General features: G+C 42.9%; 1 protein-coding gene across 1 annotated transcript; it reads right to left on the reverse strand.

Moving 5' to 3' along the window:
• Positions 1 to 17725: 17725 nt before the first annotated feature.
• NEUROD6 (neuronal differentiation 6) lies at positions 17726 to 18819 on the reverse strand (the record flags this gene model as incomplete). Its single annotated transcript, XM_081996903.1, has 1 exon — positions 17726 to 18819. Exon 1 carries the CDS (start codon positions 18737 to 18739, stop codon positions 17726 to 17728), a length of 1014 nt encoding a protein of 337 aa, XP_081853029.1. The 5' UTR covers positions 18740 to 18819.
• Positions 18820 to 22151: the final 3332 nt, after the last annotated feature.

Below are 22151 nucleotides of genomic sequence, written 5' to 3' on the forward strand. Positions count from 1 at the left end.
TCCATGGAAGAGGCATGGCTTTGTTTTGATGAAATGCAGAGTGGTAAGAAAGTGCTGTGTAGATCATATTTCCTACCTACTCCATCAACAGCCCGTTCTGTGCTCATGCTGGAAACTGCTCTGCTAATGGATTGGCTCCTGATATGGCATCTGAAGTCCTTGAGCAATTATTTTCGCTCATTTTTTTTTGGCTCGGAACAAGGACAGCTTTCTGTAAAGTAAGTGCTGGCTCAAGCATTCTCTGCTTTTTCCCTGGGTGTGTTTGCATGTGTGTGTGTGGTGGATATATAATGATGTGATATCTCTGCATCAAAAGCCTGTGATTTTTCCCTTGCAGTCTATGTCAAATCAGCAGGCATAGCTATGTGATGCCATGAAATAAATCTCCTTTAAAAATTTGTATACCATCCGTGGACCGAGCCGAGCTAGGCACCCATCAACAAGCATTAGTCATGTTATTCTGCTGTGGTGTTAACTTGTCTCTTCCCTCTGAGGCGGAACTGTAAACTGGGGTTTGGGGGGCAGCACCAGTGTTGTGGCGTCATATTCAGCCCAGTGGTTCATCCACAGGACAGGAGAGAAGCCTTTACACTGGGGGTCACCTGGGCTGCTCTTGAGGGGTGGGCTGCTCTTTGATGGCAGAGACTTCTTCAGAGTCCTGTGGCCACTTTGCAAACGTAGCTGGTTGCCCGGGTGGGGTTTTATGTGCGTGCCTGGCTTTTGTTTGTGACAATATGCAAATACGAGTGTCCTGCACCTCCAGATAATGACAAGGAGTGGAGTTAATTTTTAAGGAGAAGCTGTATAAGCATGGCACAGTTAAAGTTCTTGATGTAAAGAAAGTCACCAATTCACAAAGGAATTTGATTACCTCTATCCATTATACACACACAGTGAGTGATCGTGCTACTAACCATCTGTCATCTATTTCATTTGCATCATCAACACCTGCCCTGTTTATCTGCTACATTCTTTTCTTCACTGAATTCTTACACTGCTTTAATAAAATACAGAAATGTTATTGTTAAAAACCAATTAATTTACAATCCTCCGTAGAGATAGTATTACTTATAATTCAATTTAGCTTCTAATGACCTGCTTTCTTGCAAAATGACTTAATTCTAGTGTCAAAGATTAGTTATTAGACATTACCCTGCTGCACCAGTCATGTACTGCTGAGACAGGCAAAGCAGCTCTAGGTGTCCCTGGTCATTAATCAGAACTCGGAGACATTTTCCCTTTAACTCATCACAGAACCTGATTTCATCTGCCACTTTAACTCTTTGTTTTACAGAGTATTCTGAATCTACTTTTCCTTCTGTTTTTGTATTTTGGGCCTCCAAGGGGGAGAACAGAGCTGGAAGTCCGATCGCTTCGGGAAACGCTGTGGTTGCCCACGCTTTCTGCTGACCCTCCAGCGAGGAGTCCATTTTGCATCATCTCAGCCGTCAGGCGAATGGGGCCTGAAAAGCAGTATGTGCTTTTTCCCTACATCAGTTTTGGGGAAATTAACACAAATGGATTTTCCACACAATTATAGCACTTTCCTTCTCATTGCAAGACACGGTGTTATAAACGTACACCACAGAGGCCAACCTGCTCCCATGTGAGTGCCTTGGCTACCGCCAGCCACCTCCTTCCTGGGCTTCACAAAAGGCGTCGTGAAGCAAGTGGCCAAATCCAGCCAGTGCTCGTAGCATGGGCTGGGCTCACGGGCATTCAGAAGAAGGGCTGTTTTTGCAGGTGACACATTGGTGTTTCATATGCAAAATATTATGTGCACTCTAGGGGTGGATCAAATTCTTCTTTCTCGCTATATCCCAGGCAAAGGTTGGCTTTTTTTACTCATTACTAGTATGGCTTCTTCCACTTTCCCAAGTGGTGTAGCACTTTACTGGGAGTAACCCTGTTTGTGGGGCATTTGCAGACTGTGATATGACCATCAGGATGGATTTGATCTTTGGAAAACAGTGTAAAGCACTACTGTGTGTCTTTGGTTTTTTGTTTCTGTGATGCGTAAAAGAAATATCTGCCATTAAATTAGATCCTAAATCTTTAGACCATTTCAGTAACAAAGGGCATAAAAATTGCATAAACAAATGAATGGATTATATATAGAAACTAAACCTTTTAAACAATTTATGGCAACTTCAGCTTTTGAACAATTACCCGCAGAGTATTTTTAAAATGCATAACAGAATTAAAACTTCAGGTTCATCAAAACCTATTCATGGAGATGGCACAACTGGCAGGATTTAATGTGGAAAAGGTTATTTCTTCTATTCACAGCCAAGTCTATATGCTGCAGTATTACTTCCAATAAAATCTTATTTTTAGCATGTTTAAGTGGTGCAGCTTAGAGTGGGTGAAATTTTTATTTTCCCAAAATACAATCACTTCTGTCTTTTAAAAACTGAGAAGCTACCTAGTGTTATAAAAGGCAACTAATGTCTCATCTGACTTCTTGACAACTGCATGCCACGCTGGAAGAATAAGAGATGCTCATTATTTTCCTAAAGCACAGAAATTGGCTGTACAGTGTAGGCTGACGAAACTTCAACAGATGTCTTCTAAGAAGCAGGGGTTTTTTTTCACAATAGACTATCAAGGGACATGTGAATAGTACACCAGACTAACTCTTAAACAACAGGCATTCTTACAAATGATCAAACTCAGCTATGAACGCCTAAGAATAACCTCCTTTCGATGGCAGGGGTGGGACGTTGCTCTTCCTGTACTGCAAATGCTAAAGCCCGTACATAAAACATTTCGCTGGGTGAATACTCTGTTTATATAGCTTATAATATTTGCAGAAAAAATCTATCTGAAACACTAATATCTCAAATACCGTAAGGATCAGCCTTTTGGACAATATGGTAAATCTCTTTGTATGAGCATCCTTCACAGCACTGCTTTCCAAATGATATAGACTTATTGCTTCAATCAGACTAATAAATAATTCACATTTCTAAATGGTTTCTACACAGGGTGATGGAGCGTTGTGGTAGGGTAGGAAACATCCAGCTAGAGCCTAAAATGTCTTCAGACATAATCCTAAAATAATCCTGTTTTCAAATGGTAAAAGTTCGTGCCTCCTGCTCAGGCAGCACATCATCAGCATCCAGATCAGGAGTTATGCCAAACTAGCTGTAATCTAATATGGAAATGAGATGTTGGCCTTGATATTGTGTCATTCTTCTGAATGGGATCACCTGCACCCATATCTCCTAGGAGGAAATTTCAAACAGAGTTAGCTCCTTAAACCTTCTAATTAAAATGAGAAATCCCCAGGCTTCCATGACTCAGCCTTGCAAAAAGATTATTAGGAATTTAATAGGGAAAATATCGCATCTCAGACCATCTGTGACCCAGTGCTCTGTGAGAATTTAAAGAAAACTGGAGGGAGGAGGTGCACGCTCCAAAGCACACTCTAGGAGTACTTTGTTGGAGCTGCAATAAATCAACATAGTTAGAGTACAGCCTTTTTCAGATTTAATTACTGTTACATAATTATTAGCAAAGCAGTCTCCTCTGAAACTGTAAAACTCATTACATCAAAAATCCCCAAGCTCCTGATGGAATTTATGAACTAGTCACTTTCTTCCTAGCTCTGGGAAAAAGCAATAGGATGCATTTGGTTTTGTCTCCAGCAACTTTTTAGTGTGCTGAGCTGTTCTATTCTTCTTAGTTTCAGGGAACATTCCCCATTTGCTATTTTTTTGTTATAAAACATGTTCATTTGTTTGCTTTTCTGCTCCTGGAATCTGGAATCTACATATAGGCACTCAGGGGCAGATACCCTTTCCTCCTCACTGAAAGGGATTCACATCTCATTTCCTCCTTCACTCTAGTAGCCACTGATTGAGCTAAAGTGTGGATTACCTCATGGAGATGCCAAAGAACAAAATTTTCCCAGAGGTTTTGCTGTGAATATACAGCTTTAAAACCTGCCAATGATCTGAACAAATTGTCACCAGGGAAGGCCATTTGGAGTCTACATCAAGCAAGCCTGAGGCCAACCCTTCCCTGACCTTTGCTGCCCATTTTGAGACCATTGACAGCTGCCTCCTGGCTCTCCTGTAGGACAGCAGAGAGATTGCATGATGCCCTAATGGGTAGGCTGACCCTTAAATCAATGACACCACCTCATAGATAGAAGTAATGAGAGACATCCCCTCAGAGACCTGAGAGAACAAGTGAAGAATGGTAATGGCAACGGCTCCTTCAGAGTCCCGTTATTTCACAGCTGGTGGGGCTGGGCTGAGCAAGCAGCAAGGTCTCAGCCCAACCAGTTTAAAACAACTACAGCAATCCTTCCTTTCCTACTTCTTCCCTCAGCCAGAAAACTGTGTTTCTTAGCAGACCCTGTGCTAGCATAGCCCAGCTAAGATTAGCAGATCTTGAGCTGCTTTGGTAAGTTTGTGGCATCAGAGAGTAACTGCTCTCCCTGCATTTATCCCCTCCAAAATATGACTTTGTGGTTGTATGAGTTGACTTGATCTTTCATGCAAAATTGCAAATCTTATAATAGCAGTTCTATAGATGCCCAAAATTCCTTGGCTTAATCCAATTTTGTTTACCCATAGACATAATAGTGAGATAAAACTTGCCCCAAGGCTTAAACTAGTGACTTAGAAAAAACTTGAGATACTGAGTTACGCTGGGTCAGGAATATAGGGATATTAACTTTTGCTCTGCCTTTAATATAATTTAATTATCTTCACAGATATTTCTCTTGGTAGATATTACAGGTTGCAAAATAACAAGAAATCCATACAAGACAATAAAATATAACTTAATTTTGCATAACATTTTTATGTGATCTGAATCCTAAAATGGTTAATAGAGTTAAACGATACATTTATAATACCCCAAAAGCAAGATTAAGGAAGCAAGTAAGAATGAATAGGAGCCCTCTTTCCAAAGAAAGGGATATGGCTCAAGGATCAGGATGTGTATTTCACACTGAGCTGTGTGTGAAATACTGCACCAGCTGAAGTGAAGTTCCCTGCACTACATTTCTGGTAGACAATAGATGAACAGATGGTTTAGAGAGGAAGAGAGAAGGATAGAGACAATTTGGAACTTGGTTTTTATATGAAGAAGTCAGTAGAGTTTAATGAAAATAGGATTATATGGCTGGGGTTTTTTTTTTTAATTTTTTTTTCTTTTCTCCCCTAGGAAGAAGCAGTTGCTTGAAGTGTTCTGGAGAAGTAGGTCTTGAGGAGATCACAAGGAGAAGAAAGTACAATAGTTAAGGTAAAAGGAATGAATAGCATAATCCTTGTTGGTGGGCTGAAGAGAAAACATTGTGTATGAAACAGCAGATAAAGACAGGACATGAAGGTAATCCTAGTACCGTCCATGGAGTTCATTTGAATTAGAGAGAGCTCTGTCCAGATCTAGGTAGGGAGAAAAGAAATAGAAGCATCCTTGAAGGCTTTTTCCTTATCTGAACAAATCTTCTTCTGAAGCATCTCACTGGAAAATCGTACTGAGCTTATTTTCTTGGGCACATCCTTATTTTGAGAAAGATGGGCTCAGGATGTTTATTGGCATGGAGGGTAGAGAGCATGATGTGGGCAGTTATGTGGACCACTGGATAAAGCGTTGGACTGAGTTCTCAGACACTTGAGCAAGTTATCATAACTTAATGAGTTCCTATGTAGCAGCTGAGCTGTTGCAAATGTAGGGTAGTACACAGTAATTTTAAACTATTTTCACTGGGGCTCAGCTGATGCATGGCAGCCATTAAGCCAAGGTAGCTCAGTCATATGTCTGAAATCTGATTTAAGGAATCTGGGTTCAGCTCAGTTCAGGAGGTAGGTCACCAGGCTTCTGCTCACTTTGTGACTTCTTTGGTTAACCATGTCATCTTGATTTTCTCATGCGTATAGCAGTAGTAATAGTGCCAACTCACAACTGTAAAGTGCTTTGGGGGAGACGGGGGGTGGGGGGGAAATGCTATAAGAGCAGGATGTTTCTATTTGTTGCTGGGTAGAAGTGTGGAGTTATGATGAACTTTGGCTGAGTTTAATGCAAAGTTTTCATGCTTGTCCTCACTAATACCTGAATAAATCCAATGTGTTTAAAGGGGGTTTGCTGGTATAAACGAGGGCAGAATCTTGCCATAGGGATCTAGCCTTCTGTTGGTGAGCATGCATAACCTCAGCTGAGATTTATCACAATTCTTGGGAAGTGCTGAGGGACGAGCTGAAGAATTGGGCAATGTGCTTTTACATACCGCTTACACTCTTTGGGTGTTTTGGAAAGTATCAGGCGTCCCTATCCTCCCAGATAAAGTGCACAAGTGTCCATTTTTTTAAATACGATATGCTTTTTAATCATTTAGTATCAAGAGGTTTGGTTTCTCCCTTGTTTGAAATGAAGGTGTTCCTCTGTGGAAGGATTTTTATTCTGTCTTTGTGTGGTGATCATAACATGTGGCACTCCAGAGAGCTATTCTGCTCAGAGCTGAAAAATACCAAGCATTTCCTTTAATACTAACAATAAACATTTGTGTTATTTTTTCCATAAGTTGGTACTCTAAGTGTTGTGCCTGTTCTTCAAGTCACAGATTCTTTTGGAGGCCAAAGAAAAGTATTGGCATTTACTGGTTACCATAAGTATTTCCAAACAATTTAATACTCACAAAGTCTTAAAATATTTATGTATGCACATCAGTTACAGTATTCTGCTCCATTTATTGGGCAGAATGACAAAATACATGTATCAGAGTTATGATTGCCATGATAATGACTTGAGGGAATCACTCCATAATGAAAATTAAGACTAAAACCATAGTATCGTGTACAGTGATTAAATATTTGTGGAATTATTTATTTTACAGTCATGGAGGTGGTTCATATTTCAAAATATTTGATCCAGAAAATCAATGTCTTGCTGCAAAAATGGTCATCATAGTCTTACAATAACAACTTTAGAAGTTTTAAAGGACAATGCTTCTCGTGCACTCGCAGTCAGTTCCCTGTCTTGCCCCTCCTGTTACAAAGGACTTTCAGACAATAAACCTGCAAACTGCTACAAAAACCATCTGATATCACTCCTGCCTGCATTTACAGTGGCTGATAATGGGGAACCGCAGAGCAAGAATCAAAGATCTTGGTTTGGGGGTCCTGCCTCATAAGCATAGGCAGCCTCTGCCTAGTTATTCATCAGACTAAGGATTTTCAACAGAGCTGTGCTAACCCCTTCAGCTACTGCTTCTGGGCTGGCGGTAGCAGCTGTCTCTTACCATCACGCCCCGAGGAAGCAATGGCATTTGCCAGCAACTCCCTTTGTGTCTAAGTCATTTCCTACATTCTCTTCTTTCATTTGCATAGTCAACTGGTCCTTACGCCTCAAGAAAATCAGGAGAGCATCTGAGGAATAAGTTGTTAGAAATGGAGTTTTTAAACATCACACCAGGAGGTGCATGCACAGACATCATTATATTCCCAACAGGTCTGCCAGCTCACGAGAACATAACACACCAGAGAGAGACTCTCTGTACTAACAGTTGATAGTACTAAAATAAAGAAGGCAGCTCCCCCACTCCCTCCCATCTCAGGAAATCATTGTGTAAATGCAGTGAAATATTTCTGTGAGCCTGCTTTCCATTGCGATGCCCTTCTGGTGGACAGGGCTTACTCATGTCAGGAGTGCTAGAAAGAGTAGGACTTAAGTTATAATAGGCTGCCTGCTTCTATTGTTCTTCTCTCCGCCTGCCTCCCTTCTTTCACAGTAATTTAGCCTGGGGTTGTCCCAAAAGTGTCAGTTAGAAATTAGTCAAAATAACCTGAAATCCTAGAAGAGGTTAGATCAGAGACTTGTTTCACTGAACCTCTTCAGAATCAGGGCTTCAGCATCATTAGTGCTTTGATCTCTGACGGTTTTTCCCATCTGTGGTTAGCCGAGCTGCTGTGGCATGCTGATGCCTTTGCTGCCCAGGAGATCTGGCAAAGATGTTTTCCAGGTGAGGGGCTGTGTTGACATCAACCACTCTGAACAACTGACAGCTAATGATGCCTCAGAGAAGTCTCTGATAAATAACAGTCATCAAGAGACCCTCCCTACCCCCCCTTCTTTTTGACTAGCCCACTGGATATTTGGTAAGCCTGACCTCTTGGTTCTGTATGGTGGTCACGCTTTTGTTAGGTGCTTTCAGGCTCTTGATGTACTGTGGTCTCAGGATGTGAAAGGTTCTTTTTTGCCCCAGCCCCATGCCCTCTTATTCTGAGTTTGGATTATGACTGGGGTGCTGTGCTTGATGTGGTTTCCCAGCTATAAGTGAAACCCAGGCACGGCTGAACGGTGCTGAACCAAACCAGCTGCTGACTTATCTAACAAGTGGCAAGAGTTCAATTGCAAGTGCTGTTAATGAAAAAAAAAAAGATAATTCTGTGTCTATGATGTCAACCTTATTCACTGTTGACCTGGTGTTGGCTGCCATGCCACAGCTGATGCCAGTTGCCTGTTTGAAGCAACAGAGAAAGCACGCTGGGAATCTCTGACAATTTTATTAGCAAAGCTGGTCAAAAAACTTCCAACAAAGCAAAATGCTTTGAAATATCTTGCTTTGGTTACGAGAGAGACATCATTGGGTGGGTTTTTTGGAGGAGGGGGAAGAGGGATGGAATGAGTATTGCTGTGAGCTGTGTGGGCTTGCAGCCTAGTGATTGGGGCTGTGGCGTGGGATGCCAGCGTTCATGACCTGCTCTTGCTTGGAAAGGGCTCCGTTTATCACTCTTGTTCTCAGTCAGGTGACTGATCAATCTGACTTGAACCTAAGGGCATAAATCCATTGTCATCCCTATTCGGTGTGCTTTGTTAGGCAACAATGAGCCTGGTGTTACTGAAGTATGGTGTGGTCTTAGTGCTAGAAGCAGGTAAGAGATAGACAACTTTGAACAAGCACTGTTGCTCATTCAGATATGACAAGATTCTGCAACAAGCCTATTGAAAATTAAATGTATGTGCAACATACTGCCTTTATTTAGTTGATGTGTTCATACTGATCACAGTGTATGCACAGCTCTGGGTACGTTATGCAAAAACTCAGCAGTACTTCACTAGCAGCCAACCTGTTAGTGTTGTACAACAACGTGACTGTCAAAATTTAGGCTCTTTAGTTGGTTTTGAGCTTTGTAGTCAATGCTGCTGCTGTACCATCTTGTTGTTATGTTTTGGTCCTGTTGGTTCCAAAAGAGGTATTGGATGCTCAGTGCTTTTAAAAAAAAAAGTGCCTTCATGGCCAGGAGGCTGAACTGGTTAATAGCAGCCTGATTATGGATGCCTTTTTTATAAACACTGGTTATATCTGTCGTTCTATGAATGCATGTAGATATTACTCAGTCTTAGGTAGGATATGATAGTCCCAAATGGTGTTTGTGGTTTTGGACCTGTTTGGACTGTTATGCCTATGTAGGAACCATCTAGAACAACTTTTCTGCCAGTAAGCACAAGCTGACTTCACGTGCCTACAGACCATTCTGCAAATGGGCCTCTGTAGTGACCAGGGAACTTAGACTTGAAGCCATATGGAAACTTACTGTGCATATTAAATTGCATGCAGCAGTGTTAACAGCATTTTGATTTGTGGCTGCAAGTAATAAATGAATTATATTAATTTTGTAGCTGCAAGCTAATTTCTCCAGAATTACTTTTTAATAACCAGCATCATGTTCACTGGTAAGATTTAAATACATTTAGGAACAAATCTGAGGATTTTTTTCTTAAAAAACCTAATGCTAGATTATCAGATGAGACTGAGTTTGTTGAATAATTCTCTAGATACTTCAAAGCAAAATGTCATCTAGTAATTGAGTGACCTAAAGACCAGATTACTACGTGTCGCAAGAGCTGAGGTAAAGTACAGGTGACATGGGCAAACTAAACAAAGACTCTGTATTGTGTACTGCTGCCTTCACACATTCTGACCTGCAGGAGAGAAGGGGCAGGTATAACACTGATCTAGGATATCTGAGCACGGAGTTATCCCTCCTTGTGTGCGGTCTTTCCTTGCCAATAACTTATCCTTATTCCCAGACATCTCACCGGTGACTGTAAGTAAGAAGGCAGAGTATGATGATGAGTGTACGCTTGCAGTCTGGGATTGCTAGAAATGTGTGTGATCCTGTATAAAATATCTTCTCTTATGCCTTGGTCCATTAATAACGTATTTAATACACTAATACTGATGCTGCTAGTGTCTTTTTTGCCCAGAACAATGTTGAATTTGAAGGGAGGGCACATCCCAACACATGGATGGGAAAAACAGTATAGGGAATATGGCCACAGTAGCAACGAGATATTGCACTTGGGCAGCCTGTGCTGTTAGCCTCTCATGGAGGCCACTAGGCACAGCTTAAATGAACCACAGAAGAGCTTTTCCATAAGGCTGTGCCTGTGGTAGAGGCCATTACTCATGGCAGAGTCACCATCTTACAGAACGTGCTGACATCTGTGTGAGTACCTGAGGGTACGGGGAACCCGTGATTGAGTAAGATGGGGATGTATTGTACAGCAACATATCTCCTCTAGGGCATCTTTTGCAGGCTCAGCTGTTGTGAAGTGCCTGTTAATCCAGCATGAAGGCTGAAGTAACTGTTATGGGGTAGATGACCTGCTGTGCAAAGCAACAGCGTTGTTCAAAGTAGGGATAGACAGAGTTGTGGCTGGGACACGCTTGCTGTCCGGGCAGAGCACACTGGCACGCCAACTCACATTTTAAGGTACCTGTTCCTGGGGAGGTAATCTTCTGAATTTGTTGTGACCACGAAATTGCTTTTACCCATGCAGAAGCCGAGTACTTCCTTACCAGTGTTTCCACTGGGTGCCACGGTGCGTCCTGCACTGAATTACTCTATCAGCTAGGACGTCCCTGGCCATACTCCTGGTGGCGTCTATTCGCATCCTGCGTCACTCGGTATGTTGGGGCTGTGTTTCTGTAATTGCAATATTTGTCATTCTGATTTCTGGGTTTAATTATCTTAAGCATCTCCTAAAAAGAGAGCATGAGACGAGGCACGGGGACAGGGTTATCCTTTTAGCTATGTTTGTATTATTTTCTTGTATATGGGAAAAACCTGAGGGTTTAGAATGAGTGAGAAAATATGAAATTTAAGAGTGGAGGGGACATGTTGGTTATGACTAGTTTGAATCCATGGGTTAAAAGTTTGTGTAGCTAAACACCTGGGAGCTGGTGGCTGGACATATATATACTGTCTATTCACTCACTGTCTATCATGCTCCTAAACTTGGTCCCCTTTTGGCATAAAAATTAGTATAACTATATGCATTCGGTCAAATGATTTCCTCACTTTCTGATGGGGATCTGCAAAATCTGCTTCTCAGTGGGTATAGGCATGCCACTGTGTGTGCACTGATGGGAGTGAAGTCAGCCAAAATGGTTATTATATCTACTGCGGGGAATATATTTACTTTTCTAAAGTAATGCCCTTTACCAATACAAAGATGCCAGGCACAAGAGCAGCTCTCTTTGTAAACCCAGAGGGAAAGGGCTTTGCATCGTGACTGACGCAGACTCTCCCTCGGAATTTGGAGATGGCATCTCAATTGCTTAATTATTAACATTAACAAGGGTCCCAATCCTGCTGTTCTCAGTGCCTGGACAATGCTTTTCTTCCTCACGTGCGCGCTTCCCGGAGCGGGGCAAATATCCGCTGGTATTCATGTGGGCTTTCCCCTGGATTCTGGGGAAGATCCCATCATAGTTTCTTTGTTTGCAAGCTGTCTGCCCAACAGAAATGTCATTTCAGTTGCATCTAAGCATTATGCATCTGCTCATGTGGCTGTAAATAAATAACGTAGTGGATAAGGCTACGTTTAGCTTCCCGTGTGATTTAGAATCCAATCTGCTATCTGCTGAACTCCAGTGGAACAAGAGCAGACCCAAGCCCTCACGTTCTTGCTTTCAAAAGTACAAAATTTATGTTATAATCTCTGATTTAGCCTAGATCCTCTATCTGTACAAAGACCTCCAATTCAGTTGATTGTTACAATTTCCATTTGCAAACAGAATGTCCAAGCACTTCAGAATTTATAACCTTTTAGATGTAGGTATACATATAGACCAGGAAATTTCATAAATTTGAAAAATACTATTTCACATATTAATCAACTCCAATTAAAAAAAAAAAAAGAAAAGAAAAAAAGAATCTTCTTAGTAATGCTCTACAGAAATGCAAAAAAACCCCTCCAGAATATCAGAAAGTACAATGTTTGCTAGGCTGGGGTGGGGATGGCACTACACTGAATATCCTAAAAAATGATAAGTCATAAAGGTTGCTTTTCTGTTCCAATTTTATTATTTTTTTAACCTCCTGAAGTAGCCCAAATTTTCAGCTACGGCTAGATCTGGGTTGTTTCTTTATGGTATGTTCTACATACGTGGTGTCCTAGAGTTAATTAGTGCAAGTAGCACAGTTACAGGGATAAATGTGGAAGTTTAAGGAGCTAGTGACAAAGGAAAACAGCCAAGAGAAAACGATTTTTTGGGGGAGGGGGGGAAGGAAACCTCTTTACAACTCTGTAACAACCTTTGTGGGTGATGCCAATTCAAAGCCAGTTGCGAGTCATAGGGACTCAGCACCGCAGGCATTAAAAAAAAGAAGCAATTTTTTGATTCCCCCCCCCACCCCGAGCTCTTTTGCCCCTGAATTTGGCCTTCCTTTCCCTTTTCCTAGCTCGTTCACCCACATCCTCTGGGGTAAGGGGGAAAGCTCTGCAGGAAAATAGGCCATCCACTTGGCATAACGTGCAAGAATTTTGCCAGACGACTCGCGCAGGTCTGACTGCGCGGCAGAGAGGGCTCGGGAGCGCGATTCTGCATGGCAGCCCCGTGTACGGTAGTTAGATTTGTATCAGTGAGACACGACAGGTCTGCCCTTGAGATTCTGCGGTGGCGCGGTGCCAGCTGCTCGCCGCGCTGATCTGTGTCTCTCCAGAGCAAAATCACAACCTGCTGCCACGGTTCAGCACTGGGTCAGACCCACCGCCGGATTATTGAGGGGTAGGGTTTTTTTGGCTTGGTGATATTTTTGGTTTTGTTTTGTTTGTTTTTGCTTTTAATTTGGAAATGGATGAAATTTTATAAGGGGACCTGCTTTTGTGACAATTCAGCCTGAAGCAGTACCTTATCGGCTACTTGTACATCAAAAGACGCGGGATTTTGGTGCCAAGATTAAACCTGCTTTGACCTTGGATATGGACGATAAAATATAGCCATGGGCTTGAGTTAAGCTAGATTCACAGTCTGAAAAGCAAAACCATGCAGCTACTTTTTAATTTAGGCAAGTCTTATTTGCTTTTGTCAGGAAAGATTCTGCCATGTGTTTCACTGGGGTTTCATTCATCTTTATTGATGGCATTTCACTTAATTTGCTGCCATTTGAGAGCCCTACAGGCAAAGGGGAGAAGAGTGAAGTAAAGGGGGTAAAAATGGGAGAGGGAATTGCTAGTATAGAAAAAACCTGCCACCATGTTTGTGCCTGTGCAATCTCCATGCATTTTAAAAATCTTTGTGCAGATAGCTATGAAGTGAAAGAAAGCAGACGGTCCCAAAAGGAGCGCAGCCAGGATGTGTCCTAAAACGAGCGCATTCCTACTGTAATGCAGAGAAGCTTTGAGATCTCCCCTGAGATCTGGCAAAGCAGTGGTTACCCCTCCCTCCCTCCTTGCGCTCACGCTGGGATCCGTAGGACTGCGGGGATGGGGCCACTGGTTTTAAATTTTACTCCTGATAAGTTGGGAGTTTTTTTGAGGTGGAGTTCAGAGGTACAGCCTAGCGCTACCCAGTCCATCCTACGCGGCAGTTACTGGTGAGCCCAGTGTTGCAGAGGAAAGGGTGCAAACCCTGCAGTACGCTGTCATGCCTCCCACCCCTTTTTCCAATTCAGGCGCATCCCTTTCTTCGACAGGGCTGGCTGAAATCCTGGAACATGATGTTTAGTTTCTTTTCCAGCATTTTTATTAGTAAAACAATTTTTTTTTTCCTCACCCCGTTCTGACATCTTTGGGCATTATTTTTTTTATGCCCTCATGTAGGAAATGGGACATTAGGTCAGATGGATGTTTAATCTGAAGCAGATTCTTAAATAATTAGTATATTTCTGATACCACAAAAACATACAGTGCTTTTTAAAAATCTCGTTAAAATGTTACTCTGGGAAATAATAAATGGCAGAGAGTTCCACTGCGCAACAAACCCACATATGAAATAGCTTTTCTTCTGCCAGCTTTGGGGCTCCCACCTCTAAAATTGACAGAAGGCTTCATTACTCTTGTGCTAGAGGACAGAGGAGAATAGAAACTTCTCACCTAATTTTTCTGGAGCAGTGGCTCTTTTACATATTTCTATCCTCAAGGAAGCGAAGGCAGTTAAGAGGAGAACAAGGCAGGCAGAAATGAGCAGCTTTGTTTTGCTGTGTGAACGGGGTTGAAAGGAGACAAACCTTATAAAGCAGAAATTGGGGGAAGAAACCCATTGGCCTTTGTTCCTGTGAGTTTAAAGCATCAGAACTTTCTCGATGCTCAGATTTGTTCTCTAAAATAAGGCAACTCGAAAGGCTTTTATAAATCATGTCAGAGCTCGGAGCACCTTATGTGGCCAGCGAGGGAGCATGGAAATATTTGTTGTGTGCGGGAAGGAGCAGGTATGGGAGAGAGCCTGACCTCCAGGGAATCGCCTACCTGCATATCTCTATATAATCCATACCCTCCTAGACAGGGAATGTCGGGCTTTTTTATGCTGTCTCCATATTTTTCTATGACTTGCTCCATTATTTATTCTGGACTGGCTTTCCAATTTGCAATGCCCTGAGCAAACATGGTGCCCGCCTTGAGCTACCAGAGGGGGAATCTGGCTGCGAATTGCCTCCCCATCTGTCGTGGAGTGAGCGAGAAAGATCCGAACTGGCAGGGATATTTTTTTTTCCCCCCTTTCCCTTTGCTTCTGCTGCCAGAAGGGGAAACTGGAACAGCCCCATGAGTTATTGGGTTAATATAGGGCCGCAGAGCTGGAGACACCCAGATTGCAGAGCCCGAGGTCTTAGCACCCCTCAGGTGCCTGCGGGATGTCTGGCGGCAGGCATTTCCTTCCCTCGGTGCAGGACTTCACAGCTGCTTCCCCGCTTCGCTCCCAACTCACGCCAACACGCCTTTCCCTGGCGCAGCAAGGCCGCTCCGCGGCGCCGGGCTATCTTCCGGCCGCCGCGAGGAGGCTCCTCTTACAAAACTTGGTTCCATAAGTTTGCTGCTACTGCTCAGTGGGAGGGCACCTCCCCCTGCCTTCAAAAGACCCCCCGGTTCTGGGCCCACTTGCCTGTATACCCCAGCGACTAGTGTATCTCAGCACCTCTCCATGCGGATCTGTGCCCGGGACCGCGCGCTTTCTTCTCGACTGGCTTCGTCTTCCACTCTCTCCTGTCGCCTTTGCCGGATATCAGCTAATTCTGAAGAACAGCAAAAGCAATCGATTTTACCCTCTTCTCTTTCCCCAAACCCCTCCTATATTTGGTGCAAAACCCCTGGGGATGCTTTTGAGCTGACAGGCGTCACCTTTCATCGAAGTCAGAAGACCGCTGCCCGTACCTTCCACGGTTCCCGACCCTGATGAAACGTTGGATAATCCCGAGCCAACCCCCCTGGACAGTGGCTCAAGAGTCTGCTTCAGAAGGCTCTAATCTGGGCCTGACGTTTGTGTCTAGAGATGATGTTGGTTGAGCAAAACCTCATGTCTATGTCTGTCTCCCTCCCTCTGCAAGCTTGGGAGCGTTTAGACCCTGATGTGAACTTTGGGACTTGTTACCTCTCTCCAGAATTTAGGGCGGCCTGGTCTTATTTAGAAGAGGTGAACGTCAGGCTGCTGTTGTCCTGAAGGAGCTGCAATGCTTGATGGGACAGACTGTTTACAACAAGTCCTGCTTGTAAAATTAGGCAAATTACCAGGAAAAAACTAGCCCATCCCGCCTTGGTCAAGCTGTATACTCAAGCGAGGGTCTGAGGTTCGCGTGCCGTTAACACAGTACGGCCCAGACTGTGACTCAGCCAGGGATCTCTAACTTGCAGGCGGAAATTGCACTTTTTATATAGTGTGTTTTTTTTTAAAAAGTATTCCCTGCTCATTCACAGCATAGCATTTTGGTACTTCAGGTGAATGCTTGCCAGGTAGCTGCCATTTATCCCTCAAAATCAAGAGGTCTTGCCCACTCGGAGGGTTAAAGGCTGTTGGCTTTTAGATCAGCTGTTCATTCATCTTGTCGCTCGTGCAGCTCGTTGAAAACGGCTCTGCGCACTTAGCAAGCGACCGGGGCTCCGCTCGGCCGAGGTGCGAGGGGCCGTGCAGACCCCCGTAGCTGCTGAACTAATGTGGCTTGCGGGCGCACCCGCAGTCTCCTGGAGCTGGTTATTCGCCAAGGCTAAGCTCAGCCATGTTCAGGGAGTCCCCGCCGCAGTTTTTACGCTTCCCGCGCAGCCTCCGCGAGCCAGAGCTGGCGGGGCGGCTGGTGGCCTGCGCGTCCGCTCGGGGCCCTTTCCCGTACGAAATTCGGCATTTCATTGAGCTGCAAAGTTACCTTTTTCCTCTAACCTGTGTTTCGTTTAGCAGACAGCTGTGTCAGTGATATTTTGGGTCTGCTTTTGCTGCGTTGCTAATACATCCTTCTGAAAATAGCGCGGGGTTCGCCCTGGTAATTCACGGTTTCCATCCCCAGGCTCAAGCACTACGGGGGTGCGGGGAAGAAAGCTGCGTAGGCAAGAGCAAAGGCAGCTGTATACTGTGAAATAATAAGTATCAGGCAAAATACAGCATCACAGCTAATAGATGTATTTTAAAAGTGGAAACATCTATGTTTAATTGCATTTAAAGTACGTAGTGAGAAACCACAGTTATACATTGTTGTAACAAACCTTTACATCTGAAGTCAGAATAATACAAAAAAAAAAAAGTGCTGATTATATATGGTCAAAATAACTGAGGCAAAATTTCGACAACATCTTCTAAAATATTAGCATGTGGCCTCTGCCAGCAACACTCTAAAGGTCAGGCTGAATAATGTCAGTGACAATCACTGGTTTTCCTTAGCTTACCCAAAAACAACAACCCAAAATACTGTTTTGTTCTTTTTGTTTGCTTTTTTTTTTTTTTTGCATAGCTTTCAATATTGCTGCACTCTCACCTCTGCATATTGCAAGCCCATCTCAGAACTGAGATAATTTCTTTAAAGTTCTGAATATTTTTAATCCAGTTCTCCTCAAATACATAATATATATTTTCTACCAATTATAAATACATCATTTTTATTTAATCTGATTTCAATAACATGCATTTGTATAATTACTGTACAATCAAAATAGACATTGACTTTACACAGTGTGTATGCTTTTATTTCAGCGATATTGTTCAGACACACTGCTCAACAAATCAAGCAAATAGGGAAATAAAATGAAAAAAAAAGGAAGGGGGAAATAACCTCTGGGAGGAAACAGAATGTCACGGTGTTTACAGACAAAAAAACGAAAGGAAAAATACGTATCGGAAAAAGGGTTTATTAATACATAGAAAATCCCCACAATAGTTGAAACACACTTTAGGAACTAGTAAACACGTTAAATAGAGTTGTGCCAATTACGCAGTGCCCAAGCATCTGCTTGCTCTTAATTAGATGGGGAGGTGAATGACCACTGTTTATTTTCATTTTCCTCATTAATTATGAAAAACTGCATTTAATTCATCTTGCATGGTGAGAGACTGGCTGCGCAGATGTAAGTCGTAAGGGAAGTGGCTCTCTGTAGGCAACCTGAACATAGAGCTCTGCCCAAGGGGACCCCTGGGTGGCACTGCACAGTAATGCATGCCGTAATTGTAATTTTTGCCATAGTCCAAGCTTTCTTCTTGCTTCAGGGAAAATATCCCATTATAGTTAATTGGGGGAGGACTTAAGGGACCTTCAAACTGTGGGCTGGCGCACTCGGGGGAAGTGCTTTCATAGAAGGACTCGTAAGCGCTGCAGTAATTGTAAGGTTTCATGGACTTGGAGTTGTCGAGAGTCCCGTGCCCCGGGGGGGTGCCGAGCTCGGGGCTGTGGTAGGGCGGGTAGAAGGTAGAGTAGGGCGAGCGGGTGTGATGGGCGCCTTCGCCCGCCTGGCCCATCAGGAAGCTTCTGGCATTCAGCTGCAGGCATCCCGCCACCAAGTTTGTAGTTGGCTGGGACAGACCCTTGCACAAGTTTTGGACAAAGGTGAGCAGGTCGGGTCTCTTGCCAATTCGCAGGATTTCAGAAAGAGCCCAAATGTAGTTCTTGGCTAGTCTTAAAGTTTCTATTTTGGACAGTTTTTGTGTTTTAGAATAACAAGGGACCACTTTCCTTAAATTGTCCAGGGCGTCGTTAAGGCCGTGCATCCGGTTCCTCTCTCTAGCGTTGGCTTCTTGCCGCCTGAATTTGATCCTTTCCATCCTTATCTTGCTCGTCTTTTTTTTCCGAAGGCCCCTTCGCCTAGGCAAGCCATTCTCATCCTCCTCTTCTCTCTCCTCCTCCTCCTCCTCTTTTTCTGTGTCTTCTCCAGGAGATCTTTTAATATTCTTTCCTCGGAGCACGATCTGCTTCGAAAAGCTTTCTGGGTTCTTCATTTGCTTTTGGTCATCACTTTCTCTGGAAAACTTTCTGCACATCTGGGATTCTGGCATTACAACAGACTCATCAAACGGTAGTGTTAACATGGTTCTATAATCTTATGTTACCTGAAAGAATGCCAGCACAATATTTAAATATTTCCATTTTTAAAGTTTGCCGACTTACACACACATCCTCACGCACCTTTTGTGCATCTGCGCGCACGCTCTGTGTGTATGAGCGTGTACGTGTATATATAAATGCACAGCCTATATTTTTTGTATGAAATGCCAGTTGCAAATTCTCGCTTTTTAAAAAATAAAAGCTGTCCAGAATTTTAAAATAACCCGAAACATTCAGGATCTTGCAACTAAGAAGCCACATTTCTCACAGATAAGTATAGAGTAAATCAATATTTAAAATGTATAATTAGCTCCCTGCTCATTTATCTTATTTTAAACAAGCCCTTCGAACCCTCGCCACCGTGGAATTCAAAGAAATGCAAAACATGATAAAGCAATACAGAAATTTCATTAATCCAAATTCCCCTGGGTGGAAAAATGAGAGCGAGAGCAGTCTTAAAATTGAAAAGTGCCATATCTCTATTAACTGACGGTTAAATATTTTAAAATCACTTTTTGACTTATATTTCAAAGTTGTTTTTTTCCCTCCACGTTTCTTCCCTTACGAAACAAGATATTAAACTCTAGTAAGTTAGAGTGGGTGAGGAAAAAAAAATTAATGGAACAACCCCCCCAGATCACTCAGCTAGCAACATAATTAAAAACGAAGAATTTTTTCCTGATGCTTTGTATGAAAATCACATATTACTTATTTCATAATAAGACAAAAATCAGAACGATCTAACCCTAAACGTATTCAGATGAGAGTTAGGAAAGAAAAATCCCCCTACCTTTTTTTTTTCCTTTTTCTCAGCAAAAATTCTAATTGATATTATCTGTTTAGTTAGAAACAACTTATTTGCTTTTTCTCTTTCCTCCCCCTTTTTTTTTTTTTTCTCCCCCATCAATTGTGGTGGGGGGGAGCTGAAAAATTCCCTGCACGCTATAGAGTGTTTATGTTCTGCGAGGCTCAGACGTCTCCCTCCAGCTCGTAGCTGACAGGAGCGGTCTGTAGATTCTGACTGCAATCCTGCACGTGTGCTCAGAATCCAGCCTGGAGTGGGAAAATAATTTCCTTTTCCCAATTATTTTGCTTTTGTTTGCAGTTTGGGAGCAGCAAAAGCTTGGACCCCAGGGTCCTCAAAGAGACAAACAAAACGAATGCAGGGACTTTTTTTAACAGAACAAAACTAAACAAAACCCCCAGTCAAAGACTAACTCTATCAGTATTGTCTACACACTTGCAATATTACATAACACCAATGAAAGTATGCAATTGCATCAGAAGAATAAAATGTTAGGAGGAGTTATTAGACAGTAAATAGCATACACAAAATACAAGACAATGATACTGTATCTTTAAACACTTGCATGCACACCCAGCACCAACTGAAATATATCTTTATTTGTATTACCTTAGCTTTTTATTTCATTCAACAATCAGTTTTCATTTTTTGCCTTCCAAATCTTTTCAGTCTGAATGTCGCATCGTCTCCTGGAGTCTAGATCTGTGTATATCTGCACTATCTCATTGATCTCTAAAAAGTGACATTGATGCCAACTGCCAGAGCTGGTACCCATGCCATCTGCTAGTGACGTCACGGGGCAGAGAAAACCACGTGAGCCTTTCTCCTGGGACCTTCATTCTGCACTGATCATCTGGCATCCCTCTAAGTGGGTACCAGCATTCATGTATCAACACAGAAGGTTAGACTGATAGAAAAAAAAAAAAAAGAAGAAAAAAAAAAAAAAGAAAAAAAATCTGCACCAGCATTTCACATACAGTAGGTGCATTTCCACTGGAGCTGCTTCTTTTTAGCAGTCTAGCTGCACAGATAGACGTGCCAACATTTGGTGCTATCCCTGCCTACAGGTACGGCTGCCCTGTGGCTGTTAATACGGTATTGTTTATACGGAAAGTGCTGTCTTGTATTGATCCGAGTCCCTCTGGTGCACCTGGTAGCCAGGGGGGAAAAAAAAAAAAAAGGCAAGGAAGGGAAGGCAGGAACGGGGAAGCAACATCTGTGCTATAACGCGCGGCACGGTCACAAAAAGTAGTTTTTTGTGTGATGCTGCCGGCAGTGATTTTTGGGGTGTGGGTTATTTTGAGCGCAGCGCGTTGCCCCAGAGCGCAGGACAACAGGAGCAAACCTCCTGCCAGCTCTAAGAAATCCTCCCCTCGCATCCCTCAGTGGGTTTTGACATCCCCGAAAGAAAAGAGGCATTTGTGGGAAACTGGACGTACGACGTGAAGCTTTAACAAGCGATGCCTTTTTTCGGAAGCACATGGTGGGGCTTGTTCATCCCCGTCCTACCCCGATGCGATGCACCTGGGGTGCACCCGCTCCCGGTGGGGCGACAGGCTCGCAGGCGTAACTGGGTGTGCTCGGAGGGCTTCCCCCTCTGCCAGATTTTCTCCGCCTGCCTGGCCTTTTTGTGAATGCTTCCCCGAAATCTCCTTAAGAACGGAGTTGTTCTTTCCTTTGGAAACATACTTCCTCCTCCTAAAATCTTCCCCCTGCTCTTCCATTTGCCTCCCTGGCTGGTCCTTTCCTCGCGCCCTTGTTCCCGCAGTCAGCTGCCTCTCCTGTACTCCCTGCTCTTCCTCCCTTAACCCTTTTGTCTCTTTCCTCGGGCAAGAAGCTGTTAAATGAAGCTGACAAAGCCTCTCGGCTCAGCCTTGCCATGGAGCTCATGGCAAACTCCACCTTGATGTGTTTGGGGTTTGTGATTTTTTTTTTTTTTTTTTTTTATTTAAGGAGTGGTATGTCACATATAAGCAATATCAAGATAGTTACAGGGGGAATGACATGTCATCTTAGAAACATTTTTTTTTTTAAGTTTGCTTTCATTATTATGGCGTATCACTGCTTTTGGGTGACTAAGTAATCTCTATTTTAAAAAGTAAGCGATTGAGTATGCTTTTAGTATTAAAATAATCCCTGGCAGAGCTGCTATTGTTATGGGTCTGTGTCAGCATTTCTATTATAAATCCTGTTTTTGAAGGGTTTATAACTCATCTGCTGTAATTCACATTGGGCCCAAGCTTGGCATTAATGTTCTCAGCCCCGATCCAATTATTTTGTTTTCACAAAGTTTCATTTAAATCTGCTTGGGCATTTTTTGATTACAGAGGGGAACAAAAAATAAGGTAGCAGCAGAATGATGTGTGTGTGTGTGGAGAGTGAATTATGTACATCTATGTGTATATGCTCAGTGATTTGATTAAAAAAAGCCCTCACCCCAAACTTTAAATTTTTTTACAGAAGTGAGAAATATTGGGTCTTTCATTCTTTACAGACCTCAGGCCTCTTTTTTTTAATTTTTTTTTTTTTTTTAGGCAAGTGTATTTGAAGTGACAAAGATGTTAAAACTTAAGTGGCAACTGTTCAAAAGG

This window comes from Phaethon aethereus, assembly GCF_964289735.1.
Source record: "Phaethon aethereus genome assembly, chromosome: 2".
NCBI lineage: Eukaryota > Metazoa > Chordata > Aves > Phaethontiformes > Phaethontidae > Phaethon > Phaethon aethereus.